We start from the raw sequence: 27,262 nt of genomic DNA, 5'->3' as shown, positions 1-27,262 counted from the left end.
TGATCAGACAGTTTTAAAAGAATGTGAAGACCATTCACCAATACTCAGCACTAGAAGAATCATTATAAACATATGGAAATAGGCAGTACATAATCGCATACAATAAGAGGGCTTGATAGCACTCAAAAACATGTTCATAAGTACAAATTAATCAGGGAGCTTCAAAGGAAATACCATGAGCATCACTCAATGGAGAGCACTTGCAAAAAAATTATCTACAAATGGAAATAAGCTCTTCATCGTGACCATTAAAGACAGCGACTATAGTATTCATGACAATTGAAAAGAATTTTCACAAGCACAAAACCATTAGCCAATATCAATAATATAACATTCCCCAATGGTCACCAGTAAAAACTTTCTGAACAAATGGAAATTGGAACTTTATCAACACCCAAAAAGAAAATCTAGAAGAACAACGCAATAAGGAATCTTCAAAGTATATGTCATGATAATCCCCCAAAACTCAGTGTTTAAAGAAGCTTTACAAACTACTTGAAATAGGTGCTTCATAATGGCAATGAAAGAGAGTGTTTATCAGCACTCTAGAAGGATTTTCAAGAGCAGAAAGTAATCAGGTAGCTTCAGAGCATATATGTAAAGAATTCCCCGCTAAATTGCACTTAAGGAAGCATTATAAATAAATGAAACTATGCACTTAAAATGGCCGTCAAAGTAGGCAATAAGTGAGATCGTCTACCAGCAATAGAAATGCTAACTCACAAGCAAAACAATCAGGAAGTTCCAAGAAACTGTCATGAGCATTCACCAATGCCCAGCACTAAAAGAACCAGTAGGAACAAATGAAAAGAGATACATAATTCATGCTAATTAGCAATTACAAAGGGCGTTCATGAGCACTCATTTAACTTACCAGCATAGCACCTAATGAATGAAACATAGGATGAGACAACCATTACTCTGAATTGTTTACGATAAACGAACTTATGCTTATATCGATTACGTGAACACTCATGTCATGTTATTTGATATAGAGTCAGGGTAAATTATTAACCGAGGCATCGAACAGAACTATGATGCGCTCCAACGAAATAATGTTGATACATTAGGCAGGATACATAAAACTTACATTTTCATTGGTGATGAGCAGACCTTAGCATTACGTCATCCTAAACCGCAGCGTCACTCATACATTTGTCAAGTAAAAAACCAAATTTTAGGAGCTATCAGATATAAACGTTCGAAACAGGGTCGTAAATTATTTTTTCTTATTTGACATCACATACCAGAACAGATCTTTTGCTTTTACAATCCTCTACATTACAAACATAAAGTCAAATTTTAAATTGCAAGTGAATTAATACGTTGATGTTCAATTGTAATTGCAACCGTTGGAGGTTTCTTGCCTTTACACTTATGATAATTTTATTTTATCGCTAATTTTCCCAAATATTATACATAGCCAATACCTACACATACTGAAATTTTAAACGATTACATTGTGAGAGAGAAAAGATTTCCGCGACACTGACTGAGAAGAATGAGAAACTGGAATCGTCACAAGAGGCACTTAATACAAATGGTATTCCTATCTTTCATCGGGAGAAAAACACAAAAGATTCATGGTTGGTAGCATGCTTTAAATACCACCGAACGTTTAGAAAACATAATCAAAATAATCAGAGGAAAACAGAGAATTGTACGTAGCAAACTCAAACATGTAGACTAGCTATTTACACCAAGAAAATAATCGTTGTACAAGAGAAACTAGATGCATGACGTTACTATGAGGTTCTTATGTGAAATTGAGCATTTTAAGAGACCCATCATCACAAAGGCACACTAGCAAATCGCTCATTACTCACCGTCAAAAATATGGATTATATACACGAATACGTATTCCGTGCTCGGGCATTAGAATTCAAGATTATGTTATTATTTCCTCAAATTATGACAGGCATTAATGAGCCAGCACTCAACCACCTGCCAGCAACCAAAACCATAGCGAATAAGCGTGTCTTTCGATTAAGGCCAACATAAACATGTTAATATAAATAGCATAACCACTATCTTGTTAAAAAACAGAAACTAACCTCGAGTAATAGAACGTCCGGCATCGATATAAATCCAAAAGGAATGTTTAATTATGAGAACAATATCCCTCGAAGCACACAAAACAGAGAATTATCACTCTCCAAGGTATACACGATGTCTCTGCAAGCGCCCGCTCAGGAAATAATCGACAGTCGCTTGGCTCGACACTATCGACTCAAAAGTCGAGATAGACATCAACAGATCGATATCAAAATTCGTGCGGCGGTAACTTTGGAATGGATATACCTTGAAGCGTTGATTTCACATACAAGTCATGATTTCTTCAGTTTAACAATTCAAGTACGTATAAGTTATTTAAATGCACTAAAATTTTATCTTGCTGTCATAAAAAATGGTTTCGAAATGAATCATAAGCCAGACTGATCCCAGACGAACAAAAGATGCATCTCAAAATCATCCGTTTAAAAATTCAAGACTGAAGTTTCTAAGCTACCCTCAAGGACTAGGGCCTAATATTTGACGCAGACTATATATTGTAATGAATTATGCGTCTTTTTCATACCCATAATATGTAGTCACCCTAAACTTAATTTAAAATAAAAAAATTCTTCAGGATGAATTGATCTCATTGAACAGATCTCATTTTCATGAAATTTACAAAGGAAACACGACCCTAAGTGACATATCAACAATATTAGTTGGTCGATACTATATATAAATTTACTTTTATAATTAATTCATTTCATAAAAACTGATAAATTTATTCAGTCTTGGTGATAAATTTCCACATTTCCGAATCTGCTGTTCTTTTTAAACGAATACGCTTATTCATTTGAACTAGAGTTTGATCAAAACAATAGGACCAAAAGATCAAACTAGGATGAAATTTTGACCGTGGGAGACAGTGCACATCAGTTGTATTAAAATTTATTACAAACTTTATGACGCAAATTTGATTGTGAGACAAAGGATAAGCTACCTTTAGGGTTGGGGCCTATGGAATATTTATTTTTATAACTTTTGGTTTTTCTCATACCCTATAACTTACCCTCTGCTTCATTTCAGATCATTTGAGTTTCCAACACGATTTTAAATTTAATTTTTTTCCTTTTTAATGTTTGATTGGGCAGGCATATATTTTAGACTGACTAAATACCTTATTTCTATACAATTCACAAAGGAACACCCAATTCTATGTACTACCATATTCACTACATTTGTGTTCAAATACATTATAACTTCTTAATAGAAAGGTTTCTCCGTCAGCAAAATTGTAAATTCAAATACTAAAAGTAGCAGTAATACAAGTTATAAGATTTTCCTTCTTCAGAAACATGCAATACATTTATCTTACCAACCTTTCCCAACAAAGGATTACGCAGACACAACTTCATTAAATCACCTCAAATCCAGAACTTTATACCCTTGATGGAACAGAATTCTTACCTTGTTCAATCCAAAGCCATTTCCATGATTATTTCTCTTACACTTTCACCATATTCATCAGAACCGTCTCAACACTAAGCAGTCCCTTGGCCATTCTTATATATGAGATTGTGCATAATAATTTGCCCTTGGCCCCTAATTATAAAAAGAACAATGTATTCAAACGCTATCTCTCAGGCTATTAGTCATTAATTGCAATCAAATGGTTGGATGAATTAAATGAATTTAATATTCATTCAATCTTTTGCCCATCAGCTCTTTATAATTGTGCATCTCAACATTTATCTTATTAATTATTTTCTGCATTGCACGAATATTTATGACTACATTTTTTTATGTGTCTATAATTTGCTTGTTCAAACTACTGCAAAATAAAATTAGAGCAAATGAAAGGATGAGGTACTATATGCCACAATCACACAGCATTAACGTCCATGGTCTCAGTACTAGGTCTCTGCACTTCACATTTGGCAATCACTTCAACATGTCATATCACGGAGCCCATGTAAATATGTACTCCTTATGGACAGTAATTTTTCTTTTTATCCATAACACCATTCCCATCAGATGAAAAATCTTACCTTCCCTTCTGTAGCTTAAAACTCCAACATAAACCCTTGATACTCACTATATATAAACTGTATTGAATATTTCAACTTCAAAATAATGAAATCCACCAATAAGTTTCACCAATACCATTTTGTCCTTTGTATGCAACCGCAAAGAAAGCCATGCAAACACAGACTCTTATTTCAGTTAATAGCAATGGATGCATGCTGCAGTCAAACCCACAACATGAATCCATGATAATCACTGAAGATAAGCTGCATGAATTATTTCTCCCACAAAATAATTAAATCCACCAAAATATTCAACTAATACCATTTTCATTTGTATGCAACCACAAAGGAAGCCATGGCAACATATAAACATGATTCAATTGAAAATAATTATCAATGCATGAGCAAAGAATTCTGCATAAAATCCTTTTGTAAAATATCTCAGGTACAAAATGACATTCACAAAAATGTCTACTTATATCATTTTCTTTTGCATGCATCCACAGAGAATAACTATAACAAGACTGACCAATACTTAGTTAAAAATATTCATCAACGAATGACCAATGAATACTGAGTAAATTACATCATGACTCTAGTGTGGGTTATCTTAATAATGATAATAGGTGGACAGAGAAATGGCTTTATATAAAGGCCTCAAAAGCAAATGTAATGTATTATGTACACGACAGATAAGCATTAAAGTAGTAAACTGTAAAGAGGAATTATGCCACTACATTGTATGGTAATTGCTCCCACAGCAGAAAACACAATAGTAATCACGATGCAAATGTGAACACTTATGCCATTAATGTCATGTTGTTGCAAGTATTTCAGCTGAAGGAGAATAATTTTCAAAATAACTTAATTAACCACGGTTATTTAATCCTACTATTCATAGAGTTACTCGCAAACAATGGTCACAAATTGTAGATTGAAAAATAAAGTACAGAAACAATTATTTTGAAGTGCTGAAATGAGATTAATGAATTTTGGTGGGTAAGGGTGGCAGGGGCACTGTTAGGAATTAAGGCTGAGGGGGTGAATGGGGTGCAACTAACACCGGGGTGTTTGGGGGTATGGTATACCCACCAAGATAAGCGGTAGGTACGAGATTAATAAATTGCTGAATTTTGAAGATAAATGGTTCAAAAGGGTAGGTTTTACGGTTTTCTGAGTGATATTTTTCTTCACACTTGTACTATTGCATTAGTTTTACCAATTTAATTAAGTAAATGGATAAAACTTAAAAATTACTCTGGGGAGCTCTGGGGGTGTTTTATCTCCCAAAATCCCCCCCTCGATGAGACACTGACGAGTGGCTTGTTTTTGAGTTTCTTGCTTGCTAGAAGGACTCTGTTCTTACAGCCATAGTTTAGTTAGGGTCGCAGTGCTAGTGGATGCCATGGATTTCCTTAATTTTGGGAAGGTTTACCTTGCTTTTCTTGAGAGCTGAATGGATGTGCAGATCATTTGCAAATTGCGGTTTGTGATAGACTAGGATGCTGTTGCAATTTTTTTGAGATTTTTATTTTCTGCGCTTTGCATTTGATGTAGGTGTGTTCTAGCTCTCAAAAGCCAAACTTTTGATGACCACTTTAGGTGTGGTTTCAGCAATTGCTGTGAGCAGGATGGAGACTAAAAGAGCCTTCTTCAGAATTGATATCAGATGGATGTACTGGAAGCAGCACTGTTTCACGTAATATTCAATGAGTGATGGCGTGAGTTTGAACAGTGAAAACGATGCATGGAAAGAATACTGTATGTACCCTATTATTTAACCCCTCAAGCCTGACTTTAAATGCCAGTGGTCTCTCCATCAGCATGTGCGATGCCACATCTGCATCCAAATCTTTCATTTGAAATTCCCATCTCTGAGGCTTCCATATATGTTTTTCTAGTGAGTACATATGCAATAAATATCTACTTGCCTTTGTTCTGTGCCTCTTTATTGCCTTTGTTTGTGCGTTTCTATTTTTTCAGAATATTATTTCCAGCTGCGCAAGGATGTTTCCTTTAGGAGCAGCATCTGATGGGCACTCTAGGGAGATATTCTTCCATTCACGCTCCGATTTATATATTTCTCAGCGATTTTGTATTGTATGTGCAGGTGCTGCATGCTCCTCTCTGTACTTCATTATCATCTGCTTTTCTGCTTTATCATTTCCTTTCTCTTTCATCATGGCAATGATAGAGAAGAGATGGACCGTCTAGAAATTGCCAATGCTTCTGGTACCTTCGAAGACCTATCAGCATCTGGTATCTAAGAACATAGATTTCCACGGCGATGGTTTGATCTATGCATTTCTTCAGGGTTTTTTTCTTTCCTTCACAGCCCCTGGAAAAGTCATCTAAGAGAGTGCGCCAAACACAGATAAGCACCCAGTCAGACAGCCAATCAAAGTGCAGCTCCAATCCCGCCAACAGTAAATAAACGAGGCAAAAACCAACAGCCAACACCTTTGACATGAAGATGCTGGCAGGATAGCCAGCGAAACTGTTGTCTAAAAACAAGCTGACGTGGAAGAAAACCCTGAAGAAATGCAGAGATCATCTGGTATCTTATTTATGAGGTTTGAAGGGTAGGGTTAGGATAATTTCACGTCTACCTTTGCTTTGGTGGTTTTTTTTTTTTTCGGCCATGGGTCCCTTCCATATCTGAACCCCTCATTAATTGATCAAGCCTTCTGGCTCTCATTAGTTTTCCGATGAGCGGGTTCCTGATGCTCTGGAAGAAAAGAGTGCAGGATGTCTTGATACCACTTTGGAGGTTTCAAATGGATACTCCCTTGACTCCAGGTTTAAAGATTTCCACCATCTCATTCTTCTGTGAAGATTCAAGAAAATAATTGGGAACAGATCAGCAGTGAAGACATGCATCTGATCTTTGCATGTGATTTATTTGAAAAAAAATAATATCACCTGCTCTCTGTAAAGATGATCCCATGACATATTTTGAGATAAATTTTGATTATGAAATAATTACAATTATAGCATAGTTTCTTGAAAATTTACTAATAAAACTACCCAGCAAAAAATATCTGTTTCAAAACAGGGTTCCCACACCTCTGGAGGATTTTTCAGTGTATTTCTAGGTTTAATACTTAAATTTAGATTAAGTTTGCGACTTATATTTCAGAATTTTAATGAAAAATTGCGTTATAAATTCAATTCTTTCTAAATGTAATGAGCAAGGAAAGGTTTTCATTGCTCAACAAATTTCTCAGTTTTGTAGATAGAAAGAGGAAGGAATTTGTAAAAAAAGATCCTTGGCACTATAAAATTTTTCTACTTAAATATTAGTGGACCAAATCACTGCGGGACAAAATTTAGATTAGTGCAAACAACGGACTGATTGGAAACATGCTTGATCGAGCAGATAGCATTTTGTTCAGCAAAACTCACAAAATGAAATATTTAAGTTCAAAAGAAGAAATTGTGTATTAAATCAGGAAAATAAAAAGAGAAATGAGACAAGGTACTGATGTAAAAACTGCTCAGGAAACTGTTTCAAGAAACACAGGTCTAGTACTAACCACTGGACACGGAGCAGACAAAAGTAAACGACTCATTAAATCGTATGTACATATTATTAATAATCAAGTTTGAAATTCTTTCTTACAATAAACCGTTTTGGAAGTTTTTTGGAGAGTGATTGCTATGCTAAAATTTTGTTTCAATGTTTGCACCAGTGGCACAGCGAGGGGGGGGTTTAGGGGGATAATCCCCCCCCCCCCCAAGAGCTCAAACAAGTTTTTCTAAGTTCAATCCATTTTACTTAATTGGATTAATATTACTCACAGAATAGTGTAAATTTTATTAATGTATTATTAAACATCCCTCCGAAAGCTGTAAAACTCACCATTTTGAACAATATATCATGAAATTTTTCCGAAGGAGTGTCCCCACACCTCCTGCTGTGCCTGCGCCCCAGGTCTGCACAGAATCTTTAGTGCCGCCAAATGTAAGCACCCCGAGCCATTTAAATACCCACCAATAAAGCACTGTATAGGAACAGAATTGAAGGAAGCATATGCTGTGCTGCACAGAGTTGGGAGGTGTGTTGAAGCAAATTTATAAGGTATCTATGTTACCTTGATAAAAATGTGATGCCTACGTGCATATTCGATTTGTTTACATTAGTTTATAGTGAAGGGAGAGCCAAAAAGGAAGAGCAATGGAATTAGTAGAAAAAGTTTAGTGATTATTGCCTAGCAGCAGTAAGAATGTGCAATACCACATTTTCACAGGGCTAGTTAAAAAGAGAACATGGAGAGTTGTTGGAATGAATAATAACATGCAAATTAATGAGTCAAGCAGATGGATTTGAGCAATTACTGAAAGGGAGGTGGAAAAAATGATATCATCTGTGGAAAGAAATGAGTGATAGTGTTGCAATAAATATATCTTTTATGCTCTAGAGTAAGGTAAAAGCGATGATTTCGACCCACTGGAATGTTCAACTATGTATAAAATATTCTTCTATCCAGCAATTTATGAATTCAAGAGGAAATCAGGAAAGGTCGCACTAGAAGGAATTGGGGCTTCGATGGTATTATCCACGAATATGGTTGAAAAATTGTTTGGTGGCATTATCCAAATTTAGGCTTCCTTTTAAAGGAAGCGGTCAGTCCCATACAAAGTTTTGTGAAAAGCGGGCAAACACAAAGATTCTCCAATACAATGGGACAAAAAAGTAGGAATCAACAATTAATGGAAAATAATTTTTATTGATGAAGCGAAAATATACAGGAAGAGGGCCATGTTATGGAAACATATAGTGGTGTTTGGTCCACCGTATTTTTGCTCCTGATATCCCATCCTGAATACACATCAATTGTGTTTGATATAAGTAAATATGATTTGTGCATTGAATTTAAAGATTTAAATGTGAAGGAATAGTAGACAGATCAACTCTTTCTCTTAAAATTTGACTTCCTAACATACTTCACTTCAGCCATTCATAATTGGGATTTTTAAGTCCTAAAATAAGTTTTGGCATTTCCAAAGCAGAGGGGAAAAGGTATGAGCCAGTGGCCAATCACAGCAATTTCATATGGCAAATGAAAAAAAAAATTGACTGAAAAACTGGTAATCATGAAAAAAGGTGAGCTTAAGGGCTGAGTAAGTTTGGCATTAATTTCAAGAGTAGGTATATGAGAAGGATACAAGTTCAACATCATTTCTTAATCACATGCAATGCTTTTAAGTTTTTTATTTTAGTAAGAAAGAAGGTTTTGTACAAGAATGAACAATGCCTGTGTGTCCAAGCTTACCTGGCACATTGACATACTATTTCTTATTTCACATTCCAACTTTGGCAACTAATATTATTTTTAAGTTGATCAGTAAAATAAAAACAACTCCCTAGGAGCCATACCATTTCCACTTATACAAATTGGAAGCTAGGTTAAAATCAAGAGTAACCAATTTTCTAATACAAGAGTGATCTATGGAATAGAAAAAAACAAGAATTCTTGAAAATTCTTTGGAAAATAAAGTTCCTTATATTTTTCAGTGTATTCACTTTTACCTACCAACATTGCCTGGCAATGTTTTGTATACATAAGCAGTTTACTTTCATTTGATTAACAAGGGTAGCTGCATCATTAGGGCAGGGCACAATTTATCCAAAAACACAACAATCATAAAGCTACTGAGAAGCATATAGTAGCAGCAACAATAAACCTCATCCATAAGTCAAGTGGCTGAGATTTAACACTTTCCTTTTCAATCATACTTTATGAACTAATTGACCTATCAAGAGAAAAGCATTCTTGAAATTCAGTTCGTAGATTTTAAATGATAGGCTTAGGCTTAATAGAATGATTTCATTTAAATTACTATGGTGAGGCAAAAGGAAAATTTTTGCTGTGAGAAAAAAATGTCACAGCAGTGTGACAATATTTTACAATTGAAAACGACAACATTTTACCACTAAAACATTGGTAGAGCAAACATATTTGAAAATCAGATTCATAAAATATCTTTCAATACATATATTCATTACAGTGGTATGACAATATTTTACAATAGAAAACACAATATCTAACCATAATTATTGGCAAAGTGAACATATTTGTATATCAAATTCAGCAACACATCTTTTAATGCAAAATACCTAATAACTACTGTCACATTATTTTTAGGCTATGGACACAATTTCACCGATTTCAACACGGCAAAATTCCTTGCCTTCACTACTTAATCATGTTGAGGAATAAGAAGGATATGACTATGGAGAAAAGACCTTTTAGCCATCAACTTTGAGTGAAAGCTACAGGCAAACTGCCTTCATTGAGTGTGTGGCAAGTGGGTGGCCTTGCACTCTTTGCTACTGATCTCCGTAAAACTGCAAATCAGAAATGCACGACTTCTTCATACATTCCCCAATATGTGTCAACATCCCCATTGTGTATTTCCTAATGATTGTTAAACATTACTTGCGTGACTGAGAATTAATAATGGGGCTCCTCAATAAATATTTGCTACAGGTAAAATGAGAACTATCGTGAAATCTATATGACATATATTTTTGCAGCGGGTAAGCATGAAATGTGTGTACAAGTAGGGAATATGAGTTATCCCTTCATACCATAAAAAATATTGTATCTATATGTATTCGTTGCCACACGTAAGAAAAAAATCTAAAAAACATACCTTCTAATGCAGTACGGATCGTTGAAACTGAGATACCAGGGAACTGTTGGAAATTCTTCTGAAAATGAAGTTCCCTGCATCTCTCAGTGAAATTACTTTTAAGTACTTAAATTGGTTGGCTAAGTATTGAAAACATGCAGTTTATTGTCATTTGTTTAACACTGATAGTTGCATCTTTAAAATAAGACAGTTTATACCAAAACACACCAATCACAAGGATATAGAGAAGCATATAGTAGCAGAAACAATCATGTCCACTCAGGTGGCTGATGTAAGACTTCCCTTGTCAATCATAATTTACCGCTTCATTGATCTCTAAAGAAAAAAGTATTCTTGATATGCAGTCCCAAAAATTTAAATGATTGACTGACAAAGGATTGATTACATTTAAATATCTACGATTATCCGCAAATGGAACATTTTTGCAGAAAAAAAGGTTAAGAAAAATGACGTAAATTTACCATTGAAAAATTGGTAAAGTAAACATTATTGTATATCAACTTCCATAACATATCCCCCAGGACAAATCATCTATTCACTGCATTCACAATATTTTAAAGTTATTGACACAATAAGAACAATTAAATACCAGCAAACCTCCTCGCATTCATTCTTAATTCACAATAGTACATACATATTAAGGATTAAGTAAGGTATCGTAAAAAAGGAGAGTACTCCTTCAAGGGACAATTTTGAGTAAAAGTCACTTGTATACTGCCTTTTTCAGGGAGCCATAAGTGGGCAGCCATTCAATTTTTTGCTATAAAGCTACATCAAAGTACAAATTAGAAATCCATGACTTCTTTAGCATGCACTACAATGTGTTGCCATCCCTATTGAATATTTCCTCATCCTAATGAAACACTACTTCTGTAAGCGAGAATGAATTACTAGGCTCATCAGTACAGACTTTCTTAAGGTGAAATGAAAACAATTGTGAAATCTAGAAAACCTATCCTTCCTGTGAGTTTGCATGACGTGTCTCTGTAAGTAATGAATCTGAGTGAACCAATTGTACCCATAGCTGGAAAATTAATGTCTCTCACATGTGTGTACGGAAATGCCTCACGAGGTCACCTTTCTGAGAGAAGGATTTCCCACAATCGCTTCATGAAAAGGGTTTCTCCCCTGTATGAGCACGCAAATGATAGTCAAGGGTGTGCTTGTGAGAAAAGGACTTACTGCAGACATTGCATGCATACGGTCTGTCTCCTGTGTGTATACGTGTGTGTGCGCTTAGGTTGTGACTGTTAGAGAAAGATTTGCAGCATATTGTACATGAAAAAGGCCTCTCTCCTGTGTGGGTACGGACATGCATGTTGAGTGTGCCACTCTGAGTGAAGGATTTCCTGCAGATACTACAGGAATAAGGTTTATCTGCTGTGTGTATGCGCATGTGCACGGTAAAGTTATTACTTTGACTGAATGATTTACAGCATATTGTACATGAATAAGGCCTCTCTCCTGTATGTGTACGCATATGCTTGTTGAGGTTGCCACTCAGAGAGAATGACTTATTGCATACACTACAGGAATAAGGCTTTTCCCCAGTGTGTATTCGCATGTGATTGTTGAGAGTAGAACTATGAGTGAAACACTTATTACACACACTACACGAATAAGGCTTCTCTTTTGTGTGAGTACGCATATGCTTGTTGAGGTTGCCACTCAGAGAGAATGACTTATTGCATACACTACAGGAATAAGGCTTTTCTCCAGTGTGTATGCGCATGTGTTTGTTGAGAGTAGAACTAAGAGTGAAACACTTGTAACACACACTACATGAATAAGGCCTCTCTCTTGCACTGTAACACTTTCCCTTTTTGATGTCTGTATCACAAGGGGAGGAATTCGAGGAAACACCTTCTACACATCGGTCAGCCACTACAGCAAACCTTCTCCCTTTTCTATCCTTTCCTTTCTCCTGAGTCCCTCCGGATATTTCCTTTACACGCCCATTCCCTTTTTGCCTCAGCCCTTGTCTATTACTATTTGCACGTTTTACATCTAGCACCTCGCATGACACAGCATCAATGTCCAAATTGGTGGCAGCAAAATGAGTTTCGAGGTGTTTGATGAGCTCACTTTTCGTGCTGAATCCACCTGTGCAGTGGTAGCAATGATATGAAGTGTCGTTTGATCTGTGACCCTTTACAGCATTTTTCGTCTCACAAAAACTTAACTCATCTTTGTTCCCCACGACTGCCTCTGCGCAACTCCTCCTTTTACTGACTCTGATCATCCTAAGGGTATTAGGGATAACTGGTGTATTACAACCACTTCCACACCTTGCAACAGACCTTGTGCCTCCGACTCGACTGATTAGGGATGCCTGTTTGTGCATCATAAGGAATTCAGCAAGATGTTAACTTATCAGCAAGAACAGTTCCACGATTTTCCAAGTCTTCATTAATCATATTTCTTCATTCTCCAGCATCAGACGCTCAACTCTCACATTAAAGGACTGCCAGTGAGGCTGAGGAAGAAATACAGTCACCACTTTAATGTTTCCCTTAACTTCCTACCACCAGCTGGGAGCTCTAGAAAAGAATTTTAATATTTTAATTTCAAAAGAAAGGTATGCTGGTCTAACTTATTAAAGCCATTTTGTTGATAACCAAAGCCATTCATTGGAAAGCAATATACCTGCCACAACGTATCAAGGGGCCCCCTTTCATTATGTTCATTTTCCATTTGCTCGAACAATAAGTCATTGTGTCTATCAACAATAAAACAAAAATTTGGAGGCAGTACTCGTTAAAATTGATGGCAAAAACAATGAAGTACATAAATAATGGTAATACAATGGGCATAGATGAGCTTCCTATTGAATTATTTATGTGATTAGAAGAAGGTCAACAAGAAGTAGTAGTGAATTGTGTAACAAAATACACAATATGTAACGGTATACATCCAGGAGACTCCAACAAAAATTAGAGACGGAAAAAGGGATAAGCTATTGGATATTCTTAAGATAAAGAAAGTGGACTGGAAGGATGGTAGGCTGATTAGGGAATTGTACAAAACCAGATGGTGGCTATGAAAGTTGAATGCATGAATCTGTTCCGGGCAGTAAGACAGAGCTACTGCCTTTCACTCACAATACTGAACACATGCATGGAGGAGATGGTCAGAAAAACCAAGAAGAGTGAAAATTGAGAAGGGAATGGAGGATGCAATGAAAAATGCATCAGGTTTGCCGATGACATGGAGATTCTGGCCAATGACAATCAGAAACTTCTAATAATGAGGAGGAACAGCTTAGAGGAAGGAATGAAAGTATGTGTAGGGAAAACTAAAATGTGAAAGTTAATGATGATGGAAACGAGACTGTTATTATCAATGGGGAAAAGATAGAGCAAGTAAGATGGTATAGATATTCAGGGAGCATGCTGATATAATACTGAATAAGTGACGCAGAGATAAAAAGAAAAAACTATAGGAACAGTAGCAATGCAATAAATTAATTTACTAAATCGAAATACTTGTGTTAAATAGTTGAAAAAGGGAACAGCAACCGAATCCCGAAGGCCAGTCACAGGACTGCGTCATTATAATGCTATTGTAATCGCTTGATGGTTGTACTGGGAATTGAAAATTGCATTGGGAATTGCTGATGATAAGTTGCAGAAGAACTTTAGTTGCATCCCTGATCTTAAATTTGAAGATGCAATTAAGCAAAGCAAGATAAAGGAAGAAAGCTGCGAGCAGTCCAGAGCAGTCATATCTGCTATTGGGAAAAACGAGACAGAGGACACACGCTATCTGCAAACTTTACCATTGATTATGCTGAATCAATGAGGGTGCTTTTTAAAATGGACAGAGTTTAGAGTAAATTCCAGGGTAATAATAATATGGAAAAGGTAATGAGTAAAAATGTGATGATATCTTTAAAAGGATATTGTAATGCATCAATCGATGGCTTATGAGGTCAAAATTTTCAAAATATTTTTTCCGTTGATAATAATGTTTCAATAATACCTAATTACCCTGTATGCATCAGTGTTTACCATTGCCATCAATTTATTACAATTTATACTTTCTATGTAAAGTATCTTAAAAAGAACAATCTAATCCTATTATATACGGTTTTCTTTGATATGTTTTAGTAGTTGCTGACATTATATGAAATGAATTGGTTAAGGTGGTTAAGTCAATTTTAATAGTACTAAAAATAAATTAATTTCAACAATTATTTGAAATTACGACTTCTTATATTATAACATATTCAACAACATATTTGGTTGTTTTCCCAACTAATGCTTCTTAACCATACTTATTGATTTTTTTTTGTTTATAACCTTCCTTCCATAAAACGCTTTGAAAACATAGAGATACATAAGTTGTCAGTGACACTCGAAAACTTCAATATTAGTGACATATTCATTTGGATTATCATAGTAACTAGTCTCAGTCCTTTTATTTTCTAAAAATGCTGTTTTTAATTTGTTTAAGTTTTTTGCATTCACTCGTTCATTTTCAGAAATGGAGATTCTACAATCCTAGGAAAAGGGCTAAAATATGAAAAATTGGCTACAATTCACAAGTTCATCTGTAATTAATTTCATATTTATCTACAATACACAAATATTCAATTCAAAACCATCTCTCATCCCTTATATAACCGTGGTTACTAATATAACAGATAAAAAGGTTTTATAATTTATATCCTGGTGCTTAACTATGACTTAACAGGAGTATACATGTGGAAAAAGAATTTCTAAGTGTGGAACACTGCAATAACAAGTTTCTCAACATGGACATCCATTTTTAGTGTGTACCAGGGGTGCAGCCAGGAATTAGGGCTAGGGGAGGCTTTAGGCACAACTAATACTGGTGTGTCTGGGTGTATGGCATACCTGCCAGGGTAGTTGGGAGGTGCGAAGGCCCTCCACCAGAAAACATTAAGATAAATGGTTAAAAATGGTGAAATTTATGGCCTCTGAGGAATATTTTATTAATCCTTTCACTATTCCATACTTAATATTAATCCAAATAAATAAAATATATTAAACTTCAAAAATTGTCTGAGCTCTGTGGGGGGGGTTATCCCACAAAAACACCCCCTCCCTGCACCACTGGTATGTACTGACTACATACCAGTGTAGAATATAATAATTAGTGCTATTGACTAAATAATCTCAAGCAGGCATCAAAGTTTAAGATTAAAATTAGAGAAATATAATGCGACAATCAAGTGCAAAGCAAGTGAATGCTTGGTCATGGTCAAATTTGAAAATGTCAAATATTGCTGTCAATAGTTAAAAAATTGGAGCTAGGATTTAATTTAATGACTCTAAACCGGTGTAGAATATAGTGATTAGGGCCATTGATCACTTGCAGGAGAATTGTCTTAGCAACACTAATTTGAAACTTGGAAATGGAGGGCAATGGAAGAAAGTCAGGAGCATGCCAGAGCAGTGACTGCTAGTAAATTAAACATCGCACACATCAAGAGGATTACAAAAACAGAGGACACACACATCTTTTATTCCCTTGCCACTGATTAAATGCTAAATCAATGAAGGAGGGGGTGCTTTTGAAAGTGGACAGTGTTCAGAGAAAAATCAAGTTTAATAATAAAATGGAAAAGGTAATGAGTAAAAATATGATTAATTTGCCTTCCTTGGGTAAAAAATGTTGCGATATATATATGAAAGGAGCTTTTAATGCTTTCGGGGAAACTATGATTTAAGTGCAATAAGTTGAACCGTATTGGCTTTCTTATGAAAGATTTTATTTATGAAGGATGTATTGAGTTGTTTTGGCATCTCTGAAATTGTTATTGCTGACAGTAATCCCTTTGGTTCCTAAGAATTCAAAATGTTTTCAAATGAATGGAAATTCACATAACTACCCTAGATCATATGGCCAGGTGGAAAGACTGTCCAAACTGCTCATAAAAAAATAATTAAAATCTATAGAGAAGCTAACAAAGAGGTGCATTACTTGAGTACTGTAACACTATATTGCGTGAAACATACTGAACCTCCCAATTTTTAATGAATAGAAGATTTAGGACAATACTACCAACTCTACACATCTATTAGCACCTCAAATCCCTGAATGTGGTAGATTAAAAAAATAGAGAAGTACTGATAAAGAGACTTATAATTAAAATTATAGTGAATGAGGAAGTGTAGGTGTTCGAAACGATAGTGAAGGTTTGGGAATTAGGAATTTCAGTGGGCATTGCAGATACTCCTAGATCAAACTTGTGTAAGTTGCCGACAGTGCAAAAGTTTTAGTCGTACACAGAATAAGCTACCACCTTTTGGATAGTAGGAATTACTGATACCCTCAGACCATACTTGTTTTAGATGTGTAAGAATGATAGAGATGTACTTAGATTAGGTGCTTAACGCTTTTCCCGTCAGCCCATTTTGGTGGGGAAGGGCCAAGACTGCCTAGACTATTTTCCGGTATTACCCACATTTCAGATTTAAAAATTTTTAAGCTACTTTATTTTATTTACTATGTCTATATTTCCCCAATTCCTAAGATACACTTATATCTCATAACCATAGATAGATTATGGGGGTTTACATAAATTACAGCCGTTGATAAGGCCACAATTACAAAAAATGTGAAATAATTCGGGTCGATAAATCAGCCCCTGGGGGGAAGTTTTTGCTTAACCGGTGAGGGTCAATATACCGGCCCGGTGGCAGTACAAGGGTTAGGGATGGAAAATAAAAAGTCACTATCACCAATAAAAAAGCATGTTTACAGGCAGAAAATGGTCACGCTAAACAAAGCAGTTGCCATGAATACCCCCTAATAATGAACACTTAACCAAGCATTATGAACAATTAGAAACAGTTATTTCTAGAACAGAAATTAAAAAGAGAGTCTATCAGCTTTCAAGGAGCCTAATCAAGAGAAAAAAATGATCAAGCATATTCACAGCAGTTGCCATGATCATCACCCAAAAATCAACACTAAAAGAAGCATTACAAAACTTGGAAATCGAATCATTGGAAGCACAAAATAATCAGGCAGCTTCAAGGCAAATGTCACCAGCATTGCACAAGTCTCAGTATTAAAATAAGCAAAATGAAAATTTTGAAATAGGCACTTCACGTGAGCAATTAAAAAGAGCATCCTTAAAAACTTGGAAAGTCAATTCATCATTCAAAATATTCAGGCTTCTTTAAAGGAAATATCATGAGCACTCCTAGTACATAACCCAGCACTTAAAGAATTTTTTAAGAACAATTGGAAAATAAAGGCACTTCAGAGTGACAATTAAAAGAGCCCATATGAGCACTAAAAAGGCTTGTTCTATTATACAAACTTTTCTAGCAACTGAAAAAGAAGGAATGCACCGAGGGTGCCCAATTCCATCCCATAGTATTCCAGTCTATTCCCACTCTGGTCACATTTTAATCGACTCTCAAAAATGTTCGCTGTGATGAGCACATTGCAATCCAATTTTTCCTGATATTTTGCACAATGAAAATAGCAAATGCAAGAAATAACATTGAAGATCTACTCCATAAATAACATCATCCTGAATGCAAATTTCTGTTGACACCCCTCATTACACCTTATTTCCCCTACTTGGTGGAACTTGGTGACAGGAAACATAATTAAGACACACTTTTGTATGTTCCACAGGAGTTTTAATTACCGACCCAGGTTTCGACAGTACACTATGTCCACTATGTACTGAGAAATCTTTTGTTTGCCTACAACACTTGATAAAGACATAGTGTACTGTCGAAACCTGGGTCGGTAATTAAAACTCCTGTGGGACATACATAATTCTATCTTCATTATGTTTACTCCGTACTATATAGAGCAACAAAGAAAAACACAACACTGACATCATGATGGCAATTAAAAAGAGTATCCATCAGGGCTAATAAGTCACCTTCTAATTCTACAAAATGATCATGCAGGTTAAAAGCAATGCCATGAGCATCCCCCAAAAATCAGCACTAAAATAAATATTAAGATCAAACGAAAATAGAATCTCTATGATGGCAATAAAAGGAACGTCAATCAGAGCTCCTAAAACATATTCAATAGAACACAATCATCAGGCAGTCAAAAGCAAATGTCGTTAGAATACCCAATACTCAACACTAATATTGCATTATGAACAAATGGAAATAGATACTTCGTGATGTCAATTAGAAAGAGCATCAACCACCACTATAAGAAGTAAGGTCACAAGCATAAAGTAATAAGGGGCAGCTTATAAGCAAATGTCATGGCGATAACACAAAACTCATCATTAAAAGAAGCATTGTAAACAATGGGAAATACGCACTTCATGAGGGCAACTGAAAAGAAAGTCTCAAATAATTTGCTAGGAATAAACAGGCATCCTAATGCATGAAACATAGAATCGAGTCAACCATAAATTGTTTTTAATAAACAAACTTATGCACTTACTAATTACGTCATCTCTCTTTGCATGTTAATTGATATAAAGTCACCCATACTTTTAAACAGAATTTACTATGGAACCCCAATGCTCTCCATATAAAGCATCTCGATACATTAAACCGAACATAGAAAGCTTATATTTCCATGAATTATACTCAGACTTATGCACGTAGTCGTCCTAAACCATGTCACTCATAAAAATGTCGAGGTTAAAACCAAATTTTCGGAGAAACAGATATCAACGTTCACAACAAACTCGAATTATATTTTATGATGTGACACCCCTAAACAGATCCTACGTTCTTACAAACCTCTATGCAATAAACAAAAGATGCAGATCTGAAACTTCTCATAGATAACTACGCCTCTAATCAATAATATTTGCTGAAGTTAGAGATTTCCGGTTTAGAATTTCATGCTTCCGCTACTTTTCCCAAGGATATTACAAAGCAAATATATACAAATATATTAGGTTTTAAAGCCTTAAATTGGGAGAGTTTAAATATATCCACAACAATGACAGAGGAGCATGTGACACATGAATCGCCAGGTGAGGATTTTACACACCGTATTCCTACCAAAAATGTTATTTAATGACACAAATGATGATAGGACAAAACCGTATGATAGCATCATGAAGTACATACCTGCGAATATTTAGAATACATAATATCATTACGACAGGGCCAAAAAACTCCGAAATGCATATAACATTACCTAGAAGACGCAATACTTGCTATCACACCAAGAAAGCAATCTTGATAAATGAGAGCCCACTTGCATGATGTTACTATGCGGTGTTGTCATGAAATTAAGCATTTCTAATGAGATCCATAAACAACAAAACACACTAGCAAGTCGAGCAGTGTTCCTCACCATAAATATGGATATGATGAAGAACCCTGCGTGAAGGGTTCTTGGTTATGATACATGAATAAGGAGTCGGTGACGATTTCATTAAATTACTTGATTATCTAACAATATCTACAAATATTAACAAAAAACGACTGAAACAGCACCACCTCAATATCTATTTTGCTAATAAGTCGGATATACTACGTTCTCCTTTTTAAAGACAAAATAAACACACGAATAGAATTATGCTAACGTCTAACATCTTTACCCACAAAAACAACTAACATCGACTTGAAGGAAGTCCTAAACCAATGGCTGTGTCTAATTATGAGAACACTACATCTATAATGCACACCAAAAAAACAGAGTTTGTTCTTCTCCGGAATACACAATGCTACTTCATGTTACCTTTCATAGCGTAATCGAACTGTCGCTGAATGTTTATATCGTACCCATACATATACTACAGAAACTTCCTATTCACACCAAGCAAAATAATCTTTGTACAAGATTAATTGTACACTTGACATTACTATGAGGTTCTTAAGGCCTGGTTACACGGTGCATTAACCCGTACGGGTTAATGTCTAAATGTATGAACGCGAGAATGAACGGAAAAATTCACCGTGTAACCACCCCAAAATGTACAAATGCATGAACGCGTGAACGGAAAATAGAACCTGTTCTAATTTCGTTCATGCATTCGCACAAGTTGATAACAGAGCCACCTGGTGGGAAACGACACATTTAGTTGTCATCTGCAGGGCTATTCCACGGCCGTCTTGGCTATTCAGTAACTCTTTACGCGTATTTTTTCATTTGTACTGTATCGTAAGTGCTTGAATCCTACCAAAAACTCACCATTTGCATCTACACTAATATTCTTATAGATTATCCCTGTATGTATTCCGGACATACCAAGTTTATGCCTATGGTATCTTATTGGTTGTATTATGCCGGAACAAAACAATCGATGAGGTTGTCACAGTTTTTAACACGACATTTGTGAAATACAACGGCTATCATACGACTTATAGAACACATTTAAACATAATTAATATCATATGAATTAACGAAAATTCTACCTTTTATACGTCCGATATGGGAATGCGCTGGCCCACCACAAAAATACGACATTACGCAAGTTCATAAATCGACAAGACCTCTAAACCAACATCTTTTCCATCAACAGAAAATATCTTCTTAACTTTATAACCGTCCCGGACAAAAGTAGAACAAAGTGTTAAAAATATCTACTCTCATACATCATCTACACTTAGTGAAACAGATGACAGAAAAATGTCTAGTAAACACGGCTTAAAAACAAGATGCGTCTACAAATTTTCAGCCTAAGTATTAACTTTGATAACGGTTTGAAATAAATAGAGTACTATTGAGATATAGCATTAAGCGAGCGATAACGATAAATATTAAATATAAATAAATATTACTGGCACGAAATGAAACAACTTCGGATACTACAATGAAAAACACTGTTTACACGGCAGCGCAAATATATTACCAGTATGTAAAATTTCCTGGTCCTACAGAAAACAACGAAAAGGGAATTATTTTCTGGTAGGTATCGTCTGCTTCCTACCTAATGATACTTTTTTCACATTTAAATTTTGCGCACTGTAAAGGGAATAAACAAAAACTAAACGCCTCGCGTTACGAGAAAATGTGTGAAAACTTGTGCGAACGCATGTACCGTGTAACCGCTCATTCATGCTCCTCGTTCACGCAAACGTCCATGAATTCAGACATGCAAACAGACACGCATTCATACATTAACCCGTACGGGTTAATGCACCGTGTAACCAGGCCTTTATATGAAATTGCATATTGTTAGAGGCCCATCATCACTCAAACACACTAGCAAATCGCACATTGCTCTCCGCCAACAATATGGATATTATACACGAATACAAATTCAGGCCGAGGGCCTCACAGTAAAAAAATTATCCAATAATTTTCTAAACTTACTTGACAGGAAACAAAGGATCCAGCAGCAACTTAAAACCTATTTAGCAAATAAGCAGGATAACGTCTTTAGTTTAGGGACAACAACAACACAATGTAGGTACTTACATTGCTTAACCACTAACTTCTTACAAACAAAAAACTACTAACCTCGACAAGAAATATTTCCGGAATCAAAATAAATCCAAAAGGAATGTTTAATTGCGAGAATACTACCTCTCAAAGCACACAAAATTGAGAGTTGACTAATTTCCGTCATATACACAATTTTCCGGCATGCTCCCGCTCATCAACTAATCGATTGGCCACTCGACTCAAAAGTCGAATTCAAATCGCATCGACACATCGATATTAGAATTCGTGCGGCGGTTATTTCAGAATGGATATACATTGCAGCTCCAAAACAAACTAAAGATAGCCTGGGTTCTAGTATCTGTTATTACAAAACCTTCGGTTAATTCAACAATTATTTGTTTCATAAATTTCAAGACCTATGTATTTGACGGAGATTATACATTTTAATAACTTATGGATACTTTTCACACCCGTCGTATTTAGATATTCGAAGCTTACCATACATTCGTAAAAGTTTTTAAGGTGTTTTAAAATCATTATTATTTGCTTGATGAATGCTCAATCATTCTGGGACAATAGGATCAAGCCCTGGTAAGTAATGAGAATATCCTTCTTCAGAAACATGTAATACGTATCTTGCAAAACTTTCCCCATAGGAAATCATGCAGTCGCCACTTCATTAAAAAATTTCATGGCATCAACTTTTACCTATATCCTATACTTGGTACTCTTAATGTAGCTATACTTCTACTATGCTCATTCATACACCATCTCCAAGATCATTACACCTACATTTGTGACCATATTAATTAGAACCATCATCTCAACATTAATTAATCCTTTAGCCATTGGTATTTCATTGAGTATTTAACATTCTCTGTTGCCCTCAAGTCATCAAAAGAACATCATGAATTTAACATTAACTCACAGACTCTTTTTCATTAAATGTACTCAAATGGTTGGATGAATTCAATAGCTGTAACTCAATGTATTGAACAATGCCAATATAATTTGACATTTTCTCCATCAGCTTTTCAACTTTACAAATGTCTTAAATTATCATATTAATTTTTTGTTTTGCATGAATATTTATCATTACATTAGTTCTACTATTACCATGTCTCTACAATTTACCTCTGCTAATTGCTGGAAAATTAAATTAGGGCTATTGAACGTTACGATGAGCACAAGATGCCATAATCATATGGCATTGATGATAACCATCTCTGTACTGATCTAGGGCATTTTGGAGATACCATAGAGCTTACATGATCCATAGTGATTTTTATGTATCAATAACACCATTCCCATCAGATTATCCGCAGCTTTAAAATCCAACATGAACCCATGATAACCGTTTGATATAAACTATGAAAAATAGCTCCTGTAGATTAATGAGATCCACCAGAAAGTTCAACTAATACTTATATGCTCTTCGGTGGTTGTTCATCCACTAAAAAGTGAAGAAGCGACTATGATAATTTCTTAAAGCGGTATTTCACTCTGTCTTAAGGAAGATGAGTTTTTTTTAATGATAAAAGAGAGCCAGGGGAAGTTCACATTATGATTGAGGGAGTGAAGAGAGAGCTGTTGTTTCCTTGAAAGGAGGCAAGTTGAGAAGGAGCAGCAGGAGATGGTACAAGTAGACACAGGAATGGAGTTCATTCAGATGGAGTTCATTCGTGGCCTAGGTGGAAGGGCCGAGGCATAAAAAGAACCGTGCAGATGTTCACATCTTAACCCTCCGCCAGGCACAGCGACACTTTGTTTTTATTTTTCCACGAGACTAGACGGCATAGACCCTTGATGCTTGCAGTAACTTTCTGTTTTGAAATGCTCTGTGCAGCCTATTACTTCTCGAAGCTGACAGAAAAGCCTGAGGCGCCGACTCCATTGGGCCTGAGCCCCCTCAAAACGTCATTATGAGTGCGAGGAAATGTGTCCGGGTCGTTGATTTTACTCGGAGTGTCCAGATATCGAGATTCAAGTTATCCAAGTACTAACGTTGATCATGTGACTCTTCTAAAATAGTTAAAAACCTTAAAACTCACTACTTTTAAAATTTCTCCGGGCAAGATTGCCCCCCCCCTAATATTTTTTGTAAGTCAGCATCCCTGAGAAAAGCTGCATATTTTTCAGCATTATAAAGCAAAGTAATAGCACAATAAAACAAAATTAAAGAATTATTTGATAAATTAGATAGAAAATTAAGAAACACTGATCTTGTATGCTTAATTACATTACATAAGATAAAAAATTATAGCCAAAACACCACATCAAATCGCACCTTGCTCGATCAGTCCGGGGCTATATGACTGTGTCTGAAGGGGTATATACAAAGTAGATAAGGCATAAATTAAGTGTTTCTTTGCTCTAATAATGGTGCTTTACACTTACTTTAAAGGCATACCACTGAGCCATGCCATGAGTTAATATTTTTTCGCTTCCGTCAGGCACACTGCACCTGACGGAAGGTAAAATAAGGAAAGCCGAATAGCCGTGTAAGTAGGCAGGGTCGTTTCTTTCGCTGCTTGTGCACGCAGTTGGTTCCAGATTGACAATAGAGCAGATACGTGAATAGGACACCACCAAAATGTGAGCAAAACGGTTGAGAAAGAGTTGGGTTAACAGTGAGAAGGTCATGAGTTCATGCTGATAAACAACCACATGTATTCCCCTATGAAAAATTTGAAACAGGGTTATACAATTTTTTCATAGGGGTTAGTTTTCCTAGTGTTTCACTTTTGGACAAAAACTTTTTAAAGAACTATCAACAATGGTGGTTACTCTGAGCTACTCTTGGGCATTGTCAAATTATTTTTATTTACCATACTTATGAACCGTGCAGACGTTAAGCTGGTAGGGAAAGCCAAATAGCCGTGGTAGTTGGCTGGGTTAGATTGTACACCCTAGCAGTTTGCTCTCATAGATGATTCTGATTTCACGACACAGAAGGAGGTGTATATATGAAACCACTACAGCTTATGCGGCTGAACAGCAAGCCACAGGTCTTATACGCTTGAGCAATGCACTGGCATTTCTTCACTGAGGTGTCCCCAGAGATGGATTCTGCTGCTGAATATTGACTTCCATGAGGCATTAGTTGCTTTTGGCTTTCTATGTATACTCTTCCATAGATTTCATTTTTTTCTGGAAGAATGGAAGGTTTCTTGTGATGGGTGGCTTATGATGGGGTGCATGTCCATATTTTACCCAGTGTTTGGGGTAAGGGATGGGCACCTAGTTGAATTCAAGTCCCAAATCTGAGAGACAAAAACAACAGGATAACTTTACCCTAAAGAAGAAGTCAGCACTGAGGGGTTTCAAGCATTTTAATGCTACTCTTAGCACAGAGAATGTTTTCCTATCGTAAGCACTGGCAGGAAAGGCTTAATAATAAGTAGTTATTTTGGTCGAGGGAAAATATGGCATCTTTCTTAAGGCCTTAGAAGCATGCAAAATGACAAAATTAGTTGTTTGATACTATATATACATTTACTTTTTTAATTAATTAATTTCATAAAAACTGATAAATTTATTCAGTCTTGGTGATAAATTTCCTCATTTCCGAATCTGCTGTTCTTTTTAAACGAATACGCTTATTTATTTGAACTAGAGTTTGATCAAAACAATAGGAACAAAAGATCCAACTAGGATGAAAGTTTGACCGTGGGAGACAGTGCACATCGGTTGTGTTAAAATTTAATGCAAATGTTATGACGCAAATTTGATTGTGAGACAAAGACTAAGCTACCTTTGAGGTTAGGGCTTATGCAATATTTATTTTCATAACTTTTGGTTTTTCTCATACCCTAACTTACCCTCTGCTTAATTTCAGATGTTTTAAGTTTCCAACACGATTTTAAAACATTAATTTTTTCGTTTATAATTGTTTGATTGGGCAGGCATTTATTTTAGACTGACTAAATACCTTATTTCTTTGCAATTCACAAAGGAACACCCAATACTAGGTATGTACTACCATATTCACTACATTTGTGTTTAAATACAATACAAATTCTTAATAAAAAGGTTTCTCCGTCAGCAAAAATGTAAATTCAGATACTAAGAGTAAGCAGAAGCAATACGAGTAGTAAGATTTTCCTTCTTCAGAAATATGCCATACATTTATCTTACCAACCTTTCCCAACAATGGATTACGCAGACACCACTTCATAAAATCACCTCAAATCCAGAACTTTATACCCTTGATGGAACAGAATTCTTACCTTGTTCAATCAAAAGCCATTTCCATGATTATTTCTCTTACACTTTCACCATATTCATCAGAACCATCTCAACACTAAGCAGTCCCTTAGCCATTCTTATGAGATTGTGTATAATAATTTGCCCTTGGCCCTTAATCATAGAAAGAACATAATGTATTCAAACGCTATCTCTCATGCTATTAGCCATTAAATGCAATCAAATGGTTGGATGAATACAATGAAGTTAATATTCATTCCTTCTTTTGCCTATCAGCTCTTTAGAATTGTGCATCTCTACATTTATCTTATTAATTATTTTTTGCATTGCATGAATATTTAGGACTACATTATTTGTATGCGTCTAACATTTGCTTGTTCAAATTACTTCAAAATAAAATTAGAGCAATTGAAAGTATAAGGCACAACATGCCACAATCACTCGGCATTGTCTCAGTACTTGTTCTCTGCAATTCACATTTGGCAATCACCTCAACATGTCATATTACCGAGCCCATGTAAATACTCCTTATGGACAGTAATTTTTATTTTTATCCATAACACCATTCCCATCAGATGAAAAATCTTGCCTTTCTTACTTTAGCTTAAAAATACAACATAAACCCATGATAGTCACTGAATGTAAACTTTATTGAATATTTCAACTTAAAAATAATGAAATCCACAAAAAAGTTCAACCTATACCATTTTAATTTGTATGCAACCACAAAGGAAGCCATGCAAACATAAACACATGATTCAATAGAAAATAATTATCAATGCATGAGCATAGAATTCTGCATAAAATCCTTTTGTAAAATATCTCGGGTACAAAAATGACATTCACAAAAAATGTCTACTTATATCATTTTCTTTTGCATGCATCCACAGAGAATGACTATAACAAGACTGACCAATACTTAGTTAAAAATATTCATCAACGAATGACCAATGAATACTGAGTGAATTACATCCTGACTCTAGTGTGGGTTATCTTAATAATGATAATAGGTGGACAGAGAAATGGCTTTATATAAAGGCCTCAAAAGCAAATGTAATGTATTA

The 27,262-nt window shown here is 35.5% G+C and overlaps 2 protein-coding genes across 3 annotated transcripts in view; both read right to left on the bottom strand.

Moving 5' to 3' along the window:
• LOC124172971 (zinc finger protein 268-like) overlaps window positions 1-27,262 on the bottom strand; it is a 110,905-nt gene that overhangs the window by 62,138 nt on the left and 21,505 nt on the right. The window lies entirely within an intron of this gene.
• LOC124172929 (zinc finger protein 501-like) lies at window positions 9,223-22,210 on the bottom strand. 2 transcript variants are annotated; one of them, XM_046552449.1, is made up of 3 exons: window positions 22,068-22,210; window positions 21,921-21,957; window positions 9,223-13,222 (listed from the first exon to the last, which is right to left on the bottom strand). In XM_046552449.1, the coding sequence occupies exon 3, from the start codon at window positions 13,027-13,029 to the stop codon at window positions 11,791-11,793; it is 1,239 nt and encodes a 412-aa protein (XP_046408405.1). In that variant the 5' UTR covers window positions 13,030-13,222; window positions 21,921-21,957; window positions 22,068-22,210; the 3' UTR covers window positions 9,223-11,790. The 2 variants fall into 2 exon arrangements, with proteins under 2 accessions (XP_046408405.1, XP_046408406.1); XM_046552450.1 differs by lacking the exon at window positions 21,921-21,957.

The sequence above is a fragment of the Ischnura elegans genome, assembly GCF_921293095.1.
Source record: "Ischnura elegans chromosome 13 unlocalized genomic scaffold, ioIscEleg1.1 SUPER_13_unloc_3, whole genome shotgun sequence".
Taxonomy (NCBI): Eukaryota; Metazoa; Arthropoda; class Insecta; order Odonata; family Coenagrionidae; genus Ischnura; species Ischnura elegans.
The sequence above is the reverse complement of the archived record's forward strand: the minus strand, read 5'-3'. Positions and strand labels throughout refer to the sequence as shown.

What these genes read in the sequence shown, in the direction of transcription:
- LOC124172929 (XM_046552449.1), bottom strand. Translation starts at nt 13,029, where the DNA reads ATGATGCACAAACAGGCATCCCTAATCAGTCGAGTCGGAGGCACAAGG.